Genomic DNA, 23,955 nt, shown 5'->3' on the forward strand with positions numbered 1-23,955 from the left:
AAACAAACAAACAAAAACAAACCACCACCACCACCAACAAAAACACAGCACATTCAACAAATGGTGGTAGTCAATCTGGGTGTTGGCATGTAAAAGAATGCAACTAGATCCATACTTATTTCCCTGCAAAAATCTTAAGTTCAAGTAGATGCAAGATCTCAACATAAAACCCATATACTGAACCCCAGAAAAGAAACTGGGATTTAGACTTGGAAGCTTTGGCACAAGACATTCTGAACAGAATACGTATAGAGCAGACCCTGAGCTTAACAATTAATAAATGACACCTCACAAAACTGAAAAGTTTATATACATCAAAAGATAACATCACTTGGACAAGCAGGCAGTTCATAAATGGGAAAAGATTTTTATCAACTCCACATCCAATAGAGGTTAATATTCAAAGTATGAAAATAACTCAAGAAACTAGATATTAAAAAAAAACCAAATACTCCAATTTAAAAATGAGGTGTACATCTAGAGATTTCTCATGAGAGAAGTCTCAAGTGACTAAGAAACACTTAAATGCCCAACATTCTTAGCCAGCATGGAAATACAAATCAAAACCACTTTGAGATTTCATACTGCACCTGTAAGAATGGCTAAGATTAATAAGACAAGTAATTGCTCATACTGGTGAGGATGTGGAGCAAGGGGGAAGAGTCCTTCATTGGTGATGGGAGTGTAAACTTGTGCAGACACTATGAAGTCAGTATAATGGTTCCTCAGCATATTGAGAAGTGATATACCTGAAAACCCAGCTTTACCATTCTTGGGCATATATCCAAAGGACTCTTTGTTCTACCCCAAGGACATTTGCTCAAGTAGGTTCATTGCTGCTTTATTTGTAATGGCCAAAAAGTAGAATAAACTTAGATGTTCCTCAAATGAAAAATGGATATAGAAAATGTGGTACATTTAAACAATGGTGTATTGCTCATCTGTTAAAAGCAATGACATGAAATTTGCAGGCAAATGAGTACAACTAGAAAAAAATCCTGTGTGAGGTCACACAAACCCAGACAGACAAATATATTTACTTACAAGTGGATATTAGCTATTAAGTAAATAAAAATCAATCTACAATCCATAGACTCAGAGAAGTTAGGAAAAGAGGCAAAGTATATGGAGGAAGCATAGATCTCCTTTAGGAGAGTCAACAGAGTAGATTCTACAAGTGGACTTGGGGCTGTTGGAGTATGAGTAGCAGTAATCAGGTTGGGGGTAGGAATGGAAGGAGAGAATGTGGGGAGAGACAGAGCTGAAATTGGGTGGGCATTTGGGGAGCAGTGTGGAAACTTACTTAGTGCAATGGAACCTTACAGGAATCTGTGAGGGTGACCTTGTTGAGGTCTTCTAGTAATTGAGATACAGTCTGAACTGATCATCTTTTGTAGCCAAATAAGGCTTCTTGTGGTGGGACTGTGTTACATTCTATTGAGTTGTTGGCCAACAAAGTCTTATGGAGATTCTTTAAAAAAAAAAAAAAAAAAAAAAAAAAAGAAAAAAAAAAACCACCAAAGCTGGTGCTAGGACAGAAGGCTGTTCTCTGAAAACTGAGAGTGGGGCTCCATAGCTGAGGGCAACTTCTACAGAGCCCACTGAACATAGAGAGGTAATGAAGCCTCGGAGACCTCATCCCTATGTTCTAGTCTCTTTGGCATGAGAAGGTGCTTTGCAGTCTATGGAAAGAAAAACCTGGAAACTAGCCCAGCTAAAAAAAACTCCATCTATAATCTTCTCTGACTGGGAGATGTCCTGGAGAACTAGGGGCTCAGAACTTGTGGAAGTGACCAAGCAACTTTTGGTTTAACTTGAAGCCCAAGCCAAAAAAAGAGGGAGCCTATGTCGTACACAGCCTGCAAGGCTAGGAAATAAAAACTGCACAGCCTAGACAACTATGGTAGAACTCACATAACTGGCAAACAGAGAAAACCACCCCCCCAAAAAAAAACACAATAAAATGTTTCCTGTATGAGTATTCTGCTATACTCATAGAGCAATACCTTGTCCAATTGTCATTAGAGAAACTTTGTCAAGCAGCAAATGAGATTGAATGCGGAGACCCAAAACGAGACACTATGCAGTCAAAAGTCAACATTGGTAGCCTCCATTGGGTTTCTTCTGGAGATCATGAAACTCCATGGAAGATTCAGAGGAAAACTAGGATTCAGAGGGCATGAACAACACCAAAAAATCACGGTCCATTGACTAAACTAAGCAGGGCTTCCATAGGCTCCCACAGGCTCCCAAGGCACCCACGGGCTCCCACAGGTCCCCACAGGCTCCCAGAGTCTCCCAGAGTCTCTCAGAGCCTCCCACAGATGGAAATGGCAAGTGTGGGACCTGTTTGGTTCTGCTCCAGGCCCTCTGTGTATAATGTTATGGCTGTTATGATGTTATTTCTGGTGTATAGCATAGTGATGCTAGCATCTGATGGGTTATGATATCCAGTGAGAAACCCGAAATTCAGAATGATTAAAGTAGCAACTGGTCATTCATCTCTTATTAAGAGCTATACCAAAGATAACGTTTAATTCATAATCTTCTTTGTAAATTATTGCTTCCTCTAGATATAGACAGATAGTTTGTAAGTTATTGGTCCTTATGTGTCATGAAGCTAAAGGTCACACGGGCACTTAAAACTAACATTATGCAGAATGAGTAGGTTATATTTATGTCTCTAGGAATAGGCATCCACATATATACATGTGACAGGCATTAATGAAATAAAGGATTTGAACTTGAGTGAGAGCAAGAAGTATGTGAAGGATGAAAGGAGAAAAGATGTGATTATATTATTTACTTTTCCTAAAAAGTAAAAAGAATAATAAAAAATTAAGGCATTTATTATTTTAATAAATGTTATAATAAATATCATTGGCTCAATAATTTTTTTTTCAGTTTATAAAAATGAAATGCGGCTGGGCCTGGTGGCACATGCCTTTAATCCCAGCACTATGAAGGCAGAGGCAGGCGGATTTCTGAGTTCGAGGCCAGCCTGGTCTACAGAGTGAGTTCTAGGAGAGCCAGGGCTACACAGAGAAACCCTGTCTTGAAAAACAAACAAACAAACAAACAAACAAACAAAACAAAAACCCTCAATAACAACAAAAAGAGAAATGCATAAACCTAGTAAACAGTAGCTGAGTTTGTTAATCCATACATTGATAACACAAAATTGAGATCAAGCTCATTAACAGTAGATAGAAAAATATAGAGAAAATTTTATCATCTAATTTTTTTCTGACTAGCTTTCTCAGTTGAATAAGAGGTTACTAAGCTTTATATCTTAAACTAACCTAATAACATAGACAACGTTTTTAATAAGCTAGGCAGTTTATTTCCTGTGTTTGGCTTGCTTCAAGGCCATCTTTTCTTTTTTCTTTTGAAGTGAAAGAAACTGAAAACTGTGTGTACAGGTAGTGAAAATGCTTTATTGGGAAGATGGGCAGAGACTTGATAATAAAGAAATCGTCCTTCTCGAAGGCATGAGATTTGTTACTAGGCAACAAACAAAATATGAGTACTTCTAGCATACTCAATGTAGCATCTTGTAGAAAACTCCTTGCTTACAAATGCTTTTAAGAAGACTACTCTCTTGACAACTAAATTAGGCATCTAAAATATCCTGCAATTTGTATGCTTTAATTTACATATATATATATATGAATGTTGGTGTGTGCATGTTACATAATCCTTTGTCATTTTAAAAGCAAATATAATTTGGCAGTTCCACATCAAATCTAGTACTTAACATTATTATGAAAATCTCACATGCTTATAATTCTATCACAGTTTCAAGACAATTTAAAAAAAAATCAATGAAATGGCTCAAATACAAAGCTAAAAGCAACAAACACCAATTAGAGTCTAGAACGCAGTTTCTGATTCATTGCTAATGAGTCTGTCACATAATAAGAAAGTTTGAATTTTTTAACCAAATTGTGTGTACTTTTTCCCTCAAATCCAGCAACTGCATTCCCAAGTTTACTTAAGTGAGATTAAAATGTATGTCCACAAAAACCATAAACGTAAAAAAGAACTGCACATGATCTTGCATAGCAGCTTTACCTGTTTTTTTTTTCCCCAAACCAAAATCACCAAGAAATCAAGGTATTTTTCAGTAGACAAATATATAAACAAAAGTAGTAAAACTGAAAAGGAAATCCCCATTTTTAGTATGAAAAAATATGAGCTACAATTATATAGAAACCCTGAATTTATATTTTTAAGTGATAATCATCAACCTGAAAGACAACACACTCTAAGATTCTAACACACTGTAAAAATCATAACCATGGAAGCACAAATAATGCCAGGAACTGTGTAGGGAAAAGTGATGAGCAAGAAACAATACGTGCCTAGAAGACAAGGAATGTTTAACTAAGTAAAACTGTCTTGTCTGGCTCCACAATGGTAGACATATGAGTTTATACTTCTCCAATCCCTTGTAACTATATTATAAAAAGAGTGGATCCTAGCATATGGTATGGGTGTTAGTTAGTAGTTCTTTAGAAAAACATGGGAATGATGAGGCAGAGATTTATTTGCAGCACTCAGAAAGCAGAGGCCAGGAGATCTCTGTCAGTTTCAGGCCAGTCTTCTCTACATAATGAAGTCCAGGTCAACAAACAGCTACATAGTGAGACCCAGTCTTAAAACAAATCAAACTACTATATCAGAAGTCATTACCAATGTACTTACTATGCAAAAAAAATGCTAAAATTAGGGCCTAATTATCTAGAAGGAAAGACACATGGAACTTTTCATATTCCATGTTCAGTTTTTTTTTTAAATAAAGCTACTGTAAAAATAAACTTCACATAGTTTTAAAAAATTAATCCAATATTAATAATAGTAATGCTGCCACTGGAAATTTTTTTTACAATTTATATCATGGTAATGTTCCTCTTAAATTTATACATAAGTCAGTCATGTATCATAAAAGTTAAAGTTTTTTGATTGTCTATAAACATATACTCATAGGCATATTTAATTCACATTGTATTACATAGAAATTTAATTAGTAATTGTTTTTCTTTTTTCTAACAAAATATTGTTATCCTTGTTTGTATTCTAATGAGAGAGAAAGAGAAGATATAGGTTTGGATAGCTGGGAAAGTAGGGAGGAACTGGGAGGAGCTGGGAGAACATGGATCAGGAGAAACAGTATTCAGAATATATTCTATGAAAAGAAATCTATTTTCAGTAAAAGGAAATAGTATATATTTGATTGTATAAATAAAAATATTGCTACATATCAATTAAAATATCACTGTAATATTACTACTATTCTCAATTCATTGACTTTCAAAATTGTTTGCCTTACAAAAACCTTAATAAACTCTTTACTTAATATCTATTGCTATATAACAAAAGGTAGAAACCACTTCTTGTTGTTACTGTTAAAATGGTCATATTTAGATTATTAAAGTATCAAGAAAGAGTTTTCAAAATTTTATGTGGATGTGTTGATCAACTAGAGATTTATTGTCAAATAAAAAAATCTGACTCGGTTGAACTGAGGTTAATCTAACTTTCTAAAACCCTTCTGGGCAGTATTGGTATTTCACCACACCTTGAGTAGCAATGCTCTTGGAAATATCTGGTCCATAAAGCTGTTGTGAGAAGAAAAAACCAGCTGAAATCTCTCCATGTCCAAGCAAGGGATAACCAGCTCTGTTTCTACTTCTCTACCTGAAGAATCTCTCAGGGATCTAGCACTTCTAAATCTGCTTTTTTAATGTATAATCTTTTCAATTCCACCTGAAAGAGGAAGGTTTGATAACCTTTGTGCCTTGAGCAAGCCTTCATTTAGTCCTAATACTCCTGTGGCTTATGTGTCCCCAAGGTCACCTATTTCTAGTTCAATTCTTTAATTTATATATTTTCAATTGGGGAAAGGTCAAAGGAGTGAGTCAAGGTCAGTCATTCAATAACCATAAAGGTCATGTCTCAAAAACCAATTTCTGAATCCAAATTCAATCCTCTTTCACCCATTTTTGTCTTTCTTTTAATGATGATGCATGCCATAGGAGACAGACTGGGTAATTTAGACATAAAAAATACCAGGTATGAATTGAATTTCACAGCCTTGGGCTTTCCAATACAATTCCAGAGAGACATTGAAAGTTGAGAGATGTAAGTTACAGTAAAGGGGGCTGGTTTTGTGCTTTAAAGAAGGCTTGGAATTCAGTTATAAATTATGAATGTCCAGCTTACTGTATTATGAGATAAGGGAATGTTGAAAAAGACTTGCATGTACCATTGTGGAGAATGTGAGCAAGAACAATCTTATACTTTCCCATCTCTAATGATATACATGAGAGAGCTCAGCCAACCATAGTCAGTAGCCACAGGCAGATGGAAATATCTCCAGTAAAAACTTTCAAGAATAAATCACTTTGTTGAGAAACAAATGATGGCTTAATGCCACTGTGTGGCTACAGATCAGTAAATAAAATGGAAAGAAACTAAGTTGTAATGGATTAGGAAAATAAGTTTTGGAGATGTGAGGGAATGTTATATTACTGTATAGACTTTATTCATTGAAAAGTGATTTGGTTTTCTAACATCTTTTTAAAGAAGAAACCCCAATTTCACACCCCTTCAACTGTAATCACAGTGAAATTTTAAATAATGGAGTTATATGTGACATTGGGGGGATCTATGTATCATCTCCAAAATATATTTTTCCTATTAACAATAATTAATGAATATAAATTATTAATTTGAAGGAGACTAAAAAGAGAGTAGCATGAAGATCGGGAGGGAGGATCATATAAGATAAAGCAATTATACATATTTTTGCTTACTTTATGAAAATTTCCTTTCATACAATATATTCTGATCAGGATTTCCCCTCAACCAACTCCTAACAGATTCTATTCCCCTTCCTATTCACCCAACACCATGCCTTTTCTTTCTTCCCCTCTCTTTAGAAAGCAAACAGACATAGACAACGTAGAATACAGAGAAACAAAAATAAAGAAAACAAAGTAAACACCCATGACAACCCACAGACTTAAAAGATAGAAAACCAAAATATATATAAGCAAAAAACAAACAGAACATAACAAACAAAACACAAAATAGTAAGATAAAATGCAGAATTATGCCCAAAGAAATATAAGGAAAACGGTCTGCAAAAAGACCACTAAGTTTGCTTTGTGTTGATCACCTATTGTAGGACATGGGTCCTACATTTAAGAGTGATTAATATATCCACTGTTATTCCATTGGCAAAAACAAACGCTTTCTTTGCAAGCAGGTATTATTTTCAGATAAGAGTCTTCCTTAGGTCTCAGTGTTAGGACCCTTCCCTAGCTCTTTTTGTGTCAAGTCAACTTGACAGAAACTGCAGTCATCTGAAAGGAGGGAACCTCAATTGAGAACATACCTACAAAGGATCTTACTGTAAGATATTTTTTTAATTAGTGATTGATGGTGGAGGGTCTAGTCTATTGTGGGTGGTGCCAACCCCTGCTTGTGGCACTAGATTCTTTAAGAAAGCAGATTGAGCAAGTTATGATGTGCAAACTGGTGTGTAGTAACTTTCCATGGCCTCTGCATCAGCTCCTCCATCAGGTTCCTGAGCTGTTTGAGTTTCAGTCCTAATTTTCTTCAGTGATTGTCTACCACCTGAAGGTACAAGCCAAATAAATCCTTTCTGTTCGATCATATTGTGAACCTCAAGTATGTGAACTGCATAAACCTTGTGATGTGACTCAGCCCTAGCAAAAACCTCTAACCCAAGAGGTTTCTGTAAACAAGAACTAAATAATGTCAAAGATACCTCAAAAGGCAGAGCAAGCAACCTGTTGAGAGGGAGTGAACATAAGTAGAAAGGAGGAACACTGAGAGAATGGTATTGCAGGCAGCAAGAAGGAGTTCCCCCCCACCACACTGCTGCAATGTCAGTCAGCGGAGCAGGAAGGTCACCTGGGTGCTTTCACTTTCTCTGAGCTAGCAGGCTTAAACCACAGCATCTGGCTCCTTTATTTGTTAAATCAAGCTTTTGGTATGTTGTTTCCTAAAAACAGCAACTTTCCTCTCTACCTTGCTTTTCATCATGGTGTTTCATCATGCCAACGGTAACCCTAAAGCAGATGGGAACTAGCTTGAAAATGGGAGGGCCCTGAGCAAGATGTTAGAGTCTGTGAGTTCATAAGTGTGTCTGTTCTGTTGTATCTGGAAGATGCTGTTTCCCTGAAGTCATTCAACCTCTATGGCTCCAATAATCTTTTTGTTTCCTCTTCCAGAAAGCCCTTCAGGGAGCTCTCTGAGTTCTAGGGGGAGAGGTTTGCTGAAGACATCCCATTTAGGATTGAGTATTTTCAAATCCTCAGTCTCTGAACCTTAACAGGATACCTTTGGTGGCTGGCCTTGGACCTTAGATTGAATAGGCCATGAACCTGGAGGAAAAGGAAATACTGTTCTGCTAAAAGAACATAACAATGAAATAACTCCTATTGACATTCTGCTATAACCAAAGATTAATGTCTCGTTCATTCATCCTCAGAGAAGGTTCCTGTTATAGCATAAGGGGACTAACATAGACCCACAACTGAGCCACACACAGAGAAAATTACATTGTAATTTCAAGTGTGTGTGTGTGTTTCTTGTGCTTTTAACATCTGATAATTCTGCTTGTCTTGTTTTTGTTTTAATATTTGTTTTCTAGAGAGACAGATCAAGAAAGTTTATGAGGTTGGGTGAGTGGTGAAGTAGGGAGGACCAGGGAGGAGTTTGGAGAGGAGAAACAATAATTAATATGAAAAAAATGTTTTCAATAAAATAATTTTATTATAAAGTATTTATAATATTATAAGGTATTTTGAAAAAAGGAAGCTATGAATTTGGATTAATCCTTATATCTGATTTTGGAAAACAGCCCATAATAAAAATAGGACTCTTCTTTCAGAGAAATTCTTTGTGTGTACTGCGTTCAGGAAGCTCATACTCAAGTCACAGGGGTACAGAGACTGTGTCTCCCAGGCCTTTTACAATCTGCACAAGTGTTTATCATATTTTCTATGGGACTAAGTGAATAGAAAGATACCTGGGATACTGGTTTCCTATATTAGTCTCTCTAAGTCTGTTTGATATATTCCCACATGGAGGATGAATTGTGATCTTACCTCCAAGAAGAATAAACCTTGACACTTCTAAACTGGTGTAAGAAAAATGGATAGCCTCTCATTAGCTTGTTGCACACTGTAGACTTAGAGATCACTCAGGCAAGGTTGGGTGCCAGGCATAAGTAACAAGAGTGTTTAGGTACTATAGCAAACTTCTCCGGAAGCTTTACAAACTCCCAACTGTGGAAGGACTCTAGGAAAATGAATGATGCTTCTAGCATCCATGAGCTAAGACATGGTATGCCTGTTCCAGGGGGCTAGAAATCTGACTCAGGCTGATAAAATTTGTTTCTATTTGCCAAACCATTATCCTCAGGATCACTTTAGGATTCATCAGTAATATTCCCTCTCCACTCTTTCTTCCCATGCTGTCTCTCCACCCCTAGCCATGTCACACTAATCAACATTCCTTCCTTAGCACCCAGTCTACCTGTGGTCACCTCTGTAAGAACACCCTTCAGATGTTCAGAGTGTACTGAGTTCTGCCTGAATGCTGTGATTGATACACAGTGTGTAAGGTCCCATGCCACTCATCGGGCATTTTTTGTTTATTGAATTTTCAAAGATTTTCACATAGAAATGACAATATGTAAGCAGGAGAAAACTGTCTTATATATGGGTTAGGTTCTAAATTATTTTTTTCTTGTCCCTATTTTTTACTTTGTTCGAATTGCTATAAACCTAATCACCAGAATAAATGCTGGAATGCTTGGAGAATGTAGCTTTATGGACAAGTATGAAGGAGAGAGACAAATATTATAACATGAAAGCCAACATAATGTGAATTGAACGGAATAATAATGAAAAGGAGCAGGAAGCATATTATTAGTCAGCATGGGGACTGGAATAGCCATCACTGCAGGTGGTGATATGAACTGTGGAGAGAGGTCATATGAGCCAAAATGCCTAGACTCTGTGCTACTCTACATTTCTGTGACGCAACCACAAGCAAGAAGGGTAATGGCTTGTAGACAATAGATCAATAAAAATAAAAGCACAATGAATATAAATAACTTACTGTGCTGACAGTGAATCCCATTAAATCCCCGAGGACATTTACAAACATAGCCTATGAATGTGTCTCCTCGATAGGCTTCACTTATCTCACAGGTTCCGCCGTTATGGCATGGGTTAGGGATGCAGGGACCTGAAAGACAGACACAAATGCTTCATAATGCATGTGCTTAATAAAAGGTGCTTTTATCACCATTTTCTCTTGACAAATTTGTGCTTGAGATTCGAGAGGAAAAGTATAGTTGTGTGAACTCTGATGAATGGCCTGAATTTGAATATAAGTGCCATTATCTTTTAGCTATGTGATCTTGGAAAATTATTTAATTTTCCTGCTGCCTCGGCTAGGTCTTTTGAGAAATATTAATACAATAAAATTAACTTTAGTGGTTATACTACAGTTGAAATGAGTTCATATATTAAAATATACAGAACAGTACCAACCACATATTATACACTAAGATAACCCTAATTCAATTATTATTATCAGAATTTCTGAATTGTAGATACATTCCATGTGCTGAACAATTAATACTGAATTGCCGTTTCTAAAGAGCTTTTGACCTAGTTGATGCAAAAAGAGTCTGAATCCACCAATATAGAAAAAAAATCAAATGATGCTTGCAATAATTTATGGAATTTCATAAATTTGAGGAGAACAATCTTAAAGAAACTACTGTTGTCCACCCAAAACTTAGTAGGTCATGAAGAATTGCATGTTTGAGTAAAAGGTCACAATAACCATTTTGTAGACTTTGAGAATGGAAGTTCAACAAAGTTTGAAAACTGCTGCCTCAAATACTCATTCTGAGGTTTCCCTGGGCAAAACCAGCTGTTACCAGTGTGATTAGCTGGCAGCATCCACTGTAGCATTTGATGCAACAATTTAGCTAAGGCTCTAGGATCTGGTGCAACAATGTTCACTCCAGGTTACTTCCCTGAGGCAATGGCAGAGTATCATGTGATATCAAACTGGGCCAGGCTCAGAACTCTTCAACTGGATATCCTGAACTCTGGGATGCTCCACTGGTATTGCTCATCTTTGCTGGAAAACCCAGAACATTAGATACAATAATACTGAAGATCTGGGACAACTATTAAAGGATACGACAAACAAGGTTGGTAACAGAGTTATAGAAAATGTAGACTTTAAGGAAAGAGGACATTCACCATCTTCATGCAGAGCAGCCCACTGCATATTAGAGTTGAACATGCTTGGATATTGGGTAACATGCTCCTGTTTTAGAAAAATAATTATGATTTGATTATTCCCTCTAGAAATCTTATAGGGAAAAACACTGCACATCTTTTTGTTTAATATTGGATGAAATAAAAAAAAAAAAAGATTTACTTGGAATAGTCTATAGGTACACTATAGTGCCCAGACTCATACTACATCTTTAGAATTTCTTTTAAATTCTGAAAAGGAATTGTGAAATATGTCTTTTTACTGCAAGTATTGTTGTGCCCACCTCGTCTGGCAAGGAAAACGCAGCATGGTTGGATTCTTCTCAACAGCTTTATTGCAGGACTGCCTAGATGCTACGGGAAGCCCGGGCACCCAGGGAGGACTGCTTATATACACCCCAGCACTGGGGAGGGCTATGTGTCCTCCTGGGATTGGTTGGCCTGTAAACACTTCATTAGCATGCACCCGCTTGGGAGGGGTTGGCGCCAGATTTGGGCTAGCGCCTGTGCAGTGGTGGTGTTTACGGCCACAGTGTACAGGAGACCGGCGCCATCTTTTAGGCATTGACTGCCTACAAAGTATCTATATCTTCATATCCCTAAAAAAGATACCTAGATATCTAATGCACAACACAAGGATTAACATCAGTAATATTGCATTACACTATTTATTAAATATTGTAATGTGGGTATATTTATTAAATAGATTTAAGCTGACTGTTTTTACTCAAAATTAAATATAAAAATGGTAACCATTTCAGTAGCTACGTGTCTCACATATTATCAATTTGAAAATCTTAAGTATATGATATAATTTTCTAAGCAATACATTTTCTGAAGCAGATTGTTAAGTTCCACAGATTGTCTATGAATCAAATAATCTAGTAACTTTCCTTAAGTGGGAATGTGGTCTGCATTTGAGAGAACGAAGTAGGTATAAAACCTATGACATTTAGAAGCAATTGAAGCAATTTATCTTCATTGCTAAGCATCATTTTAAACACCCCATCTCTTTATTATATTTATTCTGTACTTCAAAAGTTATCTGATATGCATCATATTGTAAAAACATAATTTACAAAATTATCTCATCTACTTCTCATAGCAAAGGAATAATGTGGTTGCTGTGTTCTTATACAGTCCCTGGTTGCTGTTGTGCTGTTGTATAAAGTTAAAGGTTATAGAACTTTCCTGGTGATGCATTAAATCTCAAACTTGGAATCTGTGATTCCAGGAGGGTAGAATCTAAAAAGTTTTGTTGCATCAATTCTCCTCCAAATAAGAAAAAAAAAAGCATGATTTATATAAGTGGTAACTGATATTCACACATGTTACATAAAAATACATAAAATATATTCAAATGTTTATAAAATTCTGAACAAATAGGGCACTGTTAAGGTCATCTAACCCAATCTCACAATTTAGAAGATAAGAAAGTATAACCTAATAAGAAATCAGTAAAATCTAAAAAGAAAAAAAATACTATGTATGAAGAAAATTGGATTTAAGGAATTGTACCTGAGAGAAAAAAGTAGTTATTAAAACCAAAACTAATGAAGGTATTCTTGCTTCCTCGAGAGAGTGGAGTAATTATAGCAGAGAGAATAGGAACCTCTCCCACATTCACTTAGGTTTAAGCAACTCCATGGGGAATTAATAAAAGATTTGAATGTAAGACCTTTGCTTGTTCGTGTGAGGAGATAAAACTGATGCCAAGCAGTGGGTCATTGAAAGTCTCTCTGAAGAACAGTAGATACAAAGGAACCTGGATGACCTGGCACATTTATACGCACTCTCTTTAGAAGACTAGACTAGGCAAAACGGTGAGATCAGAGAGTTTAATACAGGGAAGAACTGAGCAAAGATAGGAGAGAACAATGAGAGGAATCCTAACAAAGCTGAAAATAAAGTCTCCATGGTGAGAGGGCAGACAAAGTCCTTAGTGGTTAATTCATGAAGAACCATATCTAATAAGAAATTGTGGTGCCCATAATTCAGGGATAAGTCATTTGTGCAGAATTATGTTCTCAATGATCTAGCTATACACCAGCATCATTTAACTACCGGAGTCTGTGGGGTGTTAGAGAAAGCCAATAGGGAAATCAGTGACCATTTAAAGCCCTTTATTCTAGTAGAAGGTGTGGGACCCTGACTTAGAGCATTTCTCCCTGGAAGGTAAAGCCCCTGGAAGTTCCCCAAGCTTGTTTTCCCTGATCTCTAAAAATACAGCCAGAAAGAAGCTCTTTGTTCTCTATAGCCAGCAAAAAGCCTTTTTGTTTCTATACTTTACAACCGGGAGATGCCTGCCTTCCTGTGCCAAGGACATGGAGATAAAAATTCAAAAAGAACTCACTTCCCACTCCTGCCTTGTAAATTTCACCAAGGACAACCGGAAGAAAAGAACTCTCTTCCCAACTCCTCCCAACTCTCTTCCCAACTCCTCCCAACTCCTCTCAACTCTTCCCAACTCTTCCCAACTCCTCTCAACTCTCCTCCCAACTCCCCCCAATTTCTCAGCTAGCTGTTAAAAGCCCCCTACTGTCACCACTCAGGTCGAACTCCCCTGCCCTGCACAGTGGAGGGACTTTGTCCTCAGCTAGTTGATAATAAAACCTCTTGCAGGGGCCAGGATGGATCACAGGGCTCCCAATGGAGGAGCTAGAGAAAGTACCCAAGGAGCTAAAGGGATCTGAAACCCTATAGGTGGAACAACATTCTGAACTGACCAGTACCCTGGAGCTCTTGACTATAGCTGCATATGTATCAAAAGATGGCCTAGTCAGCCATCACTGGAAAGAGAGGCCCATTGGACACACAAACTTTATATGCCCCAGTACAGGGGAACGCCAGGGCCAAAAATTGGAATGGGTGGGTAGAGAAGTAGGGGGGGAGGGTATTGGGGACTTTTGGGAGAGCATTGGAAATGTAATTGAGGAAAATACGTAATAAAAAAAAGAAAGGGGAAAAAAAAAACTTCTTGCAGTTTGCATCAGGTGTGGTATTCTCTCGGGTCGCTGGGGTGCTGGCCAGCTCATCCCAGGACTTGAGCGGATGCCCAGCTTCGGGGGTTTTACAAAGGGAAGACTTGTTGCTGGGCATGCACTCTGGTGGATTCCAGTAATAAACAGAAACCTGGAGAAAGAGTTGACTGAGAAATCCTAAGTTGTCAATTCCCTGGGAACACAGTTCTGTTCTTGAGTTCCTGGGATTCTCAGCAGATGTGAGTTTTTTGAGTTGCAGCTCTTTGTATCTGCATCCCACAGGGGATCATGACCTCAGCTGACACCAGGGTTTTAGGAAAGGATTACCATTACTGCTAGTATTTCTCTCAGTCCATGAAATCCAGTGTTTGTTTGTTTGTTTGTTTGTTTGTTTTAAGGACAAGTGTGAAGTAAATCACAGAGGAGAAGGATTTTCTTTCCTAGAGTTCTTTAAGTTCTAACTTGTTAAAATATATATTGTAAGAATATATCTTGAATTTAGGGGAAAAATAGACACAAAGAAGTTAAGTAACATGTCTAATCAGAAAGTAAATCTTTTATCGTATTTTGCCTGACTACCAAGTCTACAATTTTCCTAGCTAACCATGCTTATCACAAGTTGTCAGTCTTTGCATTAATGTTAGTTATGACAGATGTAAACAGCATGAATTCACCACGCATATTTCTATAAATAATGCAGCACTCAAAAGCCTCCTCTAATGTAAGCATCTTAGAGTCTTCAGCAATTGGATCAGAATATTTTAGATATTATAGATATAGATAGAAAGGCTCTAATGCTAATGATACTTTTTCTCATAAGTATAATCTTTGAATTCAATTACATCAATAGAACTTAATCATAATTATATGTATGCCTGATTCTATATATTCATTAGATTTGTTATTTTAGATTGTTTATTTTTGCGTGTACTTATGTCTATATCTGTGTGTGTATGTGTGTCTCTCCTTCTCTCCCCCCCCCTCTGTACTTATGTCTACATCTGTGTGTGCCTCTGTGTACATCTCTTTCTCTCTCTTCCCTCCCTCATGTGTGTGTGTGTGTGTGTGTGTGTGTATTGTGTGTGTACTCTATCAGTTGGGATCATCTGTTCCTGCATCCAGCAAAGAGTCTATTTTGACCTTCGATATCACTCCTCAGTCCTTCCTTCATGGTAAGTCTTGTCCTGAAACTGGTGCTTCTGCATGCACAGCTGGGCTAGAAGCAAACATGCTGCAGTAATCCTCCAGGCTCATTTGAGGTATTTGTAGGGATTCTTGACTTATTTATGTGGGGCTGAGATCTGAACTCCAGTTCTCATGATGATAGGGCAATCACTTTTAACCACTGCGTCAGCTCTCCAGCCTCTAGTCTCTCTACACCTTTCATGCACTCTTTGATTTCTCAAGGCAGAAAGCTTGAGAGCTGAGATGAGAGGCTTCCTATCCCCTTTGCTTGAGGCCATAAACTTCATATGGGAAGCATCCTGGTTCCTGCACAGTAGATTTCTGTTACATCTGACAAAATGAATCCATGTCAATAATAAGTGGTAAATAATGGCATTTATGTTCGACACCCCTCTTCTAGGTTTATTCTTTAAAACATCAATAGTCCTGCTTCTTTTCATAAATTAATGTGGTTGCTTTTTAGAATTTTTTATACTTAACAAATTTCAAGCCTTCTGAATTTGTAACCATATCCTCTTTTTATCTTTCTAGTATTGTTGAAGCTTTAAAATTGTTATTTTTAATTGCAGAATTGTATTAATATTCTTCATGGCTGCGTATATTCCTAATTCTTTGACAAATATATTAATAAAATGTAGCATTATATAACATTATTGACAGTGCTTTATTTTGTTAATCAAACACTCCATACACCAATAAATCCATATACTTTTGAGCCTGAAGAAAGACAGATGACTCTAAAATAAGTTAGGACATAAAGATAAAATAGGTGAGCCCCCAAAAAACTTTCTTGGTAGTCAAAATTGTTTTGTATTTAATATTACACGTAAACATAAAATATATAACAAGTATTTCTAGTTATCTTTTCTGAAAGTGATAAAAAGGTTAATCTCATGCAAATGAGAAATACAGGGAAACTTTCACTTTTGTGCCATTTATGCACATCCAAATGGCAATTTGATATTGAAAGTATTATTTTAGATCTTGGTATACTGATAAATAAAATTAACTGCTTATAATATGTGAAGTTGTTTTTCTGTACTGATAAGAATAAAACTAGCCCTTACATTAGTATTCTATATTTACGAGGCACTAACTGTGTTGTAGGCACTGTGCTAGTAACTTGTGATCAACGCTTTCAGTGGAATTAGGATTGAGGGCAGCAGAAAAAGGAAGCTCGTAATATCAGAGTATATTTCATTTTCAACTTTGTGCAGTTGATTTTAAAGAAAATTTCATAGCTCACCAGTACTGTGAGTGGTACATGCTTAGGATTAATACCTTTCATTGTTTAGGTAATGGTTTCTAGAAATTTAATTCTGAGATTTCCCCCTGGCATTATGATAATCTCTTTAACATTTTTACTGTTTGACAGTTTCATACATTTATATAATGAACTTTAGCCATTTTACATCCCTTCTCCCCTCACACTCTATGTTGTTAAATTTAACAGCCAAGACTTTATTATATTTGAAGTGTGTCTCCTATGTCTCTTATAACTTGTTGGCATTGGTAGAGGTGACTTATATATAGCATTAAAAACAATGTAGCTGCAACTAAAGTTTGAAAACAAATTAGTGTTTCTGAGCCACTTAGAGCTTTTAACAGAAATAACACCTACAAATCTTTCGTCAATGCCTTTCCACACAAAGCAGCTCTCTAAAGAACTTGGCATCATTTTGCAATACAGACATTGAGAAGCACAGAGACTGGTGGCTATGAGCTTCACTTATGGTTGGTATTATGAACTATTTTACTACACCAATACATTTGGGGATATCACTCTTAACAAAGAGCATAGATGAACTTTCAAATATAAAAGGCTTCTGGGAATTTTTAAATCAATGCGTAATATTTTTCTAGGGAAACTTTAAGTAGGTCCTAACATAATGGGGACAGCTTGTGATCAAAATTAATGAACAACTGAGTGCAACAACATTCTTCCAGGCATCTGTATGCAAGTTCATATAAGTATGTCAACAAGATTAATTGCTTACAAAAACAATAGATTCAAATACTGTGGTGTTTTGCTTCCATCTCTTCATAATGCTAATAACAGAGTTAAAATTATTTTCATATGTGTAACACAGTTATCCTCTTAAACAGGGAACACTGTGCTCCAATTATGACTGTTGTAGAGAACAGACAGACTATTAAGAAGCAAATACCCTATCATTTCCGTGAAGATGTATATTCAGAATTGGTTTAGGTTATATGTTATGCCTCTAAAATCTTGAAGTTAGTGCTTAAAATTGAATGTGCTCATTAAATTACATAATAAAGAAACAGCAATGTAGTCATTGCAAAACTATGGGCTTTTGATTTCTTATTGCTGGACAACTGAAAGACAAATAGTTAAGACTCAAAAGTTGGTTACAACTTTTGTCTTAATAAACATGGAAATCATCACTCAGTGTTGTGTTTACATTTATTAAGATTTGGATATTTCCTTGTTGTAATTTTAAACCGTGGTTACTTTTTAAAAAAAAAACTAGTTGGAAGGATAAAGTAATGATTCAATGGTTAACACTGTTCTCGTAACATGTGAGTTTAATTCCCAGTACCCTTGTTGGCAGTCATACAGACCCTTGTAACTGCAGCTCTTAGCATCCAGCATCTTCTTCTATACCCTGCAGGCACTTACAATCACACCCCCATCCCCCACCTAAACATATATCTATAATAATAATAAAAATAAAAATGTATTAAACTTGTTGAAAATGGGACTTATTTCAGATATGCTTATGGGATAGATGTTCTAAAACTGTCTTCTATGTAGTCTCTTTCTGTTTTTTTTTCTCTTCTTTGTTCTTTCTCATAAATATAAATGAACAACATTCAGTTATGTTAGGAAAAGCTCATCTAAACTACTTTGTATTTGAAATCACAATTAAGCTACTCTAAACAAAATAAAATAAATCATTATTGGGGAAAAAAAAGCAAGATTAATAAGATTTCAAGCTTTCTCTGCAAACTGTAAAAGCTCTGGGGAAAATCGTGTAAATTAAAATCTGTGGTAAGCAGCCTTTTTCCAGGACATGCTGACAAACTGTCCCCTTCAAAACACACTGTCAGTAAGCTAGTGTCTGCGGGAGGCCTGAGATGACCAGTCCTTACACAGCATGCTCTCCTGGCCTTGTATTTGTTTCAGGATAGCTGCAGCTAATTTCCACTCACTCTGTAGCATTAAACAGCAAAAAAACATTCCCTCTGAGCTCTGGAGGGTACAAAATAGACACAAAGGCATCAACTACATTCATACAAGAAATTACCTTTTCTAGGGGCTCCTGAGAATGAGGTCATGTGGTCACTGGCAACATCGCTTGGTTATTCAGAACATCCTGCCAATCCCCACCTGTCTTTACACTCATTTTCCCTGATTCTTTGTTCCCCTCTGTAATGTTACTACTTAGTGATTCTTCTTTCTTACACCCATCTATACCCCCCTTCTGCCATTTCAACCCTCTAACACTAGATAGGAGTGAGTATAGTCAGACTACTTCCTGCTGATTAGGAGTATCAAGTCCCTTGGGGCAAATTTGATCTTCATAGTCAAGATATCTAATTTCTTCTTCTTTCTTCTATGTGCATCATTAATTAACAAACCATCATCAATAACCAACAGTACACCAAGAGCAACCAACCAACAAACCACTCCAACCTTTTGGTGCTTTGGCTTTAATATGTTCTCTGAAAAGTCCCCCAAATTCCCAATATCCCACAGTTGCAGAAACTATCTGCAGCTGGCAAAGTCATGTCTCTGCTAGAGTAGATCCTAGTTAGCTGCTGTAAATAATCTGAAGAAAAGCCATAACTCACACCTGAGATTAAAATGAAAACATATCATCTGTGTTTTTGAAAGAATTCAACATTTTCACTGTTCCTCCCCTCTTCTTTTTTTCATACATGTCACATAACTGCAGCCCACTCTAAATTCAGCATGATAACATTAGTCAATGCTTACTAATTTATAACTGCAATGACCTTTTGAAAATGAATTTTGCCCTGAAAATTTCATTTATTGATGCCTGAGATGTCAGATCCCTGTAAAAATTATCTGAGAGAAAAGGCTGAAGGAACAAAGATTTGTTTGAGTACTCGTTTCAGAGGCTTTGATGCATACTTGTGTGGTCACAGTAGCACAGGTCTTTGTGATAAGGTGACACATCCAGATTGATAGGCCTTGAAAAGAAGAGAGGGTAAGTTATGGTGGTTGGGAAGAAACAAGAAAGGTAAATGGGTACAGCTAGATACAACAATCTTGACTAAAGTCTCTAGACATAGAAAAGTAAACATCTTATGTTTTTCTCTCATTTCTAGATCTTAACTTTGAATATTCAGAGGTATTCCAGTTAAAACATCCACAGGGGACAGGGATTTGTTAGGGGAAATAAGGGATAGGGCCTTGAAAATCTCAAAATAAAGTGTGGGAGGTGGATATATAAGTGTACCACTAGCTAGTGAATTATTAGCCTGTGATGGCTTTTGGGAGTGGAAGAGTCTTTTTGATCATTTGGTTTTTGATTGTTGTTGCTTCTTTTTTCCTTTTTTTAAGAAGATGGTATGATTACTTGTAGGATGATCATATACCAGATCAAGCTCCAATCCCAAGACTAGTTTGATAACACAAATTGAACTCTACAGGGAATGAAAGGAGAAGAAGGAGGGGGAGAAGGAGGAGAAAGAGAGAGAGAAAGAGAGAGAGAGGAAGGAAGGAAGGAAGGAAGGAAGGAAGGAAGAAAGAAAGAAAGAAAGAAAGAAAGAAAGAAAGAAAGAAAGAAAGAAAGAAAGAAAGAAGAAAAGAAATCTCAAAGTTGCAAAGCTGGGTGAAAAGGGCAGGGCAGGAGTGTTTGACAGGGTGGTAAGGGGAAGTAGTTGAAGGGTTGGATATTTTCAAAAATATATTGTCTGAAATTCTCAAGCAATTAATAATAAAAATACTGCTTTTACTACTTGGTAAAAATAAATATCTACAGCCACAAGTCTTGTTTTGTGGCACGATATACACACACATAAACATATGCACACACATATACAGTCACACCTGAGATAGAGGGGGGGAGGGAGGGAGAGATGAGGGGAAGGAGGGGGGATGCAGAAAGAGAAAGAGGAGAAAGAGAGAGAGAGAGAGAGAGAGAGAGAGAGAGAGAGAGAGAGAGAGAGAGAGAGAGAGAGAGAGAGAACAGTAGATATAGGGAAGAGGTCACTTAGAAAAACATCCATACCCCTCTAAGCCAACCCTTACCCACTATTGCAATGACTTAGTAAGTGGATTAATCCATTGATTTAGTTTGTGCTTTTATGATCTTATCAGTTTTCATAGATTAAATACATTATCTGGGAGCCAAGTGTTTAATCTATGAGACTTTTAAAGGTCATTTTATACCCAATCTATAAATAATGCCCTAATCACTAGGATCTTAGAATGTGAATGTCCTGGGACCGAGAAATTGTAAGGAAATTATTGAGGCTAAATGGAGTCATATGTAAATGCCCTCATCTATTCAGCTGGTATACACTAGGAGAATATATTTAGTCACATAAAAGGTGAGAAAAAGATCTGTCTCACCTAAATTCTATGTGAGGAAACAAGAAAACACCTTGTATTTGAATTTTCAACCTTGGGAACTTGAGAAACTACATTTCTATCATGTAAGCCACTTTGTACTTTGAAGTTCCTGAAATTCAGTCTTCTCAAAGAGGGTAACATTCTCTAGCTACTACTTGAGTTAGCTGCTCTTATGTACATGGAGATAATTAAGGGAACCACAGTCCTAATGTATTACAAGCACTGTATTGACTGATAGTATTCATATTTTCAGCAGTAATAGTAACATAGTTTCATACTGCAGTGACAGATGGGTTTTCATAATGATTGAAACCAAGAAAGTATTCCAATTTAGCAGCAATAACTAGGAAGTATTCTCTCGTCCTTTTCCTAGATGACCTGGGTGTCATCAAGGAGGACAGGACATGGTATGAGAGAAGGTAATGTCAAAGAAAAGCATCTTCTTCAGGTGAGCTCTATCCTTCCAAAAGTTTCTTGTTGTTTAGAATTCCTTGGTGTTTAGGATCTTCCTTCTTGTTTAGAATTCAGCTTGCTGATTGTAAATCATGAATTTTCTAAGTTAGTTATTATACATACTACATTGATTAACAGATTTAATCATTGTGACACAGACATATCACTTACCAATAAAGTGTATATATGTGCATATATGTACATATAATATATATATATATATATATATATATATATATATATATATATGTGTGTGTGTGTGTGTGTGTATATATATATCAAATGTAAGTACCATATCAAATTTGGTCAGTATGATCTAATCTTTCAAATGCTAGTAAGTACTAATCCAGCTATTACATTGTTGTAAAGTGATCTCTATTCTTCTCCATAGTCACCCATCTTTCACAACTGTGGCTACAAGCTTTAAAATCCCACATGCATGATGGGAAACCTCAGCTCTGAATATTTTACCATCCAAGCAGAAAAGTATACTGTATATGCTTTTAAAAAGTCATCAAGATGTTATTTCTGGGCATATGTTAGTTAATCACTAATATTTACCGTCTGAAGAAGGTGTGATTTTATTTATAGGTCTATATGTAGTGGATACAAGAGAAAAAATTGTTTATCTATGAATTTCTAAAAGTATTATAAAGTGAGATCTACAAATATGCCTATTAATAGATGAGCTACCATCTGGAAACCATTGTTTAATTAATTGATATCCTATTATATTTTTATAACACTATTAAATGTAGTAAATAAAAGCTCCAGGGACATTTTAAGCCCCTTCCCTATCAATGGTATAAATACAACAGAAACAGAAAATAAGCATGTAAAGGAAAAACAAATCAGAGTTCCAATGTGACAAATTCTGTGAAAATTTGTAATGTACATAATTTATAACCTAGTAGTCAACAATTTTTAACTAATGTAAAGAAATCATCTTAAAGCTTTTAATCTAGAGGGCTGATTCCAAAATACAAAAACAACAAACAACCAAAACAAAAATAAAGAAAAATCTGTGCAAGTAATTTATATAATAACTATGTGCATCACAGTTTACCAGCTATGTACTAAAGAACAGAAACTTGGTGTTGGGAAGATGGCTCAAGGATTAAAATCCCTGTCTGTTCTTCCTAATAAATGAGATACAATTCCCAGAACCTATCTGACAGCTCTCAACTTTCTGCAACTCTAGTTAAATGGCTCAACATCCTCTTCTGGCCTCTACAGTCACTTCAATCACAGGGATACACATTTTGGCAAATATTGAAGCAGAAGCAGAAATAGAAACAAGAAAAAGCAGAGAAAAAAACTTAAGGATTCACATTAGCAGATGCTATAGACTCCAAAGGTATCACTAGAATTTTCCTTCAGCTACCAACTGTTACTTTTAGCTTCCATCCATCTAGAAAATAGAATAGGGACCACAGTTTTACATAAGATTGTTATAGAAATATTTGAGCCCATAATTCTGGAGCATAGGCAATCTTACTATGTTACATGCTTCTCTAAGCCACTACAGGATTTCCATGTTCTTCATCAATCTTTCCCTGACAGCCCTTCACCTTATTCACCTCCTCCTCAGCTTGCTGCTGGTACCTCAGCATCTCACTGAATATTGTTTCATTTGTAACTGTATGATAGGTTTCCTTTGTCTCCTCCAGTCCATTATTAAGTGCTTGTACAAAGTATACCTCTGTGCTTTATTCTTTATCATCAGATCCTAATATAATATACACTTGATAGCATTTCAAACATGGATTCCAACTGACAGAAATATTTACAATTTCAATATGTATGCCATACTTCTATCACAATCAATAGCAAACAGTAATGGTTGCAGTACAGATATAGAGTTTTGTATCCCTATTTATTAATACTACCCATTCGGAGCTTGGAGTCAAGCCACAATTTCTTTGTTGAATAACGTTGCAGTATTTAAAATATCAGATGGTCCACAATCTTATCAATTAATGAGTATTTAAAGTAGATGTACTTTTGAATGATCCCTTTTACTTTGAAGACAGTGATTGGATGTGGTGGAAGAATTTGTGTTACTTCTCGAAATCTGTCCTTCCTTATTGCCATTTTAATTACTAAACAGGAGGTATTCCAGTTTCATTCAAATGGGAAGGCACAGACTCAAACTTCACAGCTGAGGATGCTGAAGCACAGCTGGACAGACCAGTTGCTGTTTGGACTGCCTCCTAAGGTCGCACATGTGGCTTCTTTGTGGCAGACTTGAGAAATCATCAAACAAAGCGAGCATGGATTCTAGCCAGCTGGCCATCTGTTCCTTCACCCACTGTGATAATTTGGTCTTGTAGAATTTTGTTAAGTGAGCATTAAGTAATGACCATGTCAAACTGGTTGCATAGTGAAAGCCTCTTAATCACCGAATGAAAGCACTGGGGAAGCT

The 23,955-nt window shown here is 36.4% G+C and overlaps 1 protein-coding gene across 1 annotated transcript in view; it reads right to left on the minus strand.

Moving 5' to 3' along the window:
• Window positions 1-23,955, minus strand: part of Edil3 (EGF like and discoidin domains 3) — a 512,171-nt gene that overhangs the window by 275,475 nt on the left and 212,741 nt on the right. The window contains exon 4 of the mRNA XM_021180300.3: window positions 10,162-10,290. Within this exon, the coding sequence (XP_021035959.1) occupies window positions 10,162-10,290 (129 nt within the window). The remainder of the gene's footprint in view (window positions 1-10,161; window positions 10,291-23,955) is intronic.

This window comes from Mus caroli, unplaced genomic scaffold (genome assembly GCF_978045245.1).
Source record: "Mus caroli unplaced genomic scaffold, Mus_caroli_1 scaffold_15, whole genome shotgun sequence".
NCBI lineage: Eukaryota > Metazoa > Chordata > Mammalia > Rodentia > Muridae > Mus > Mus caroli.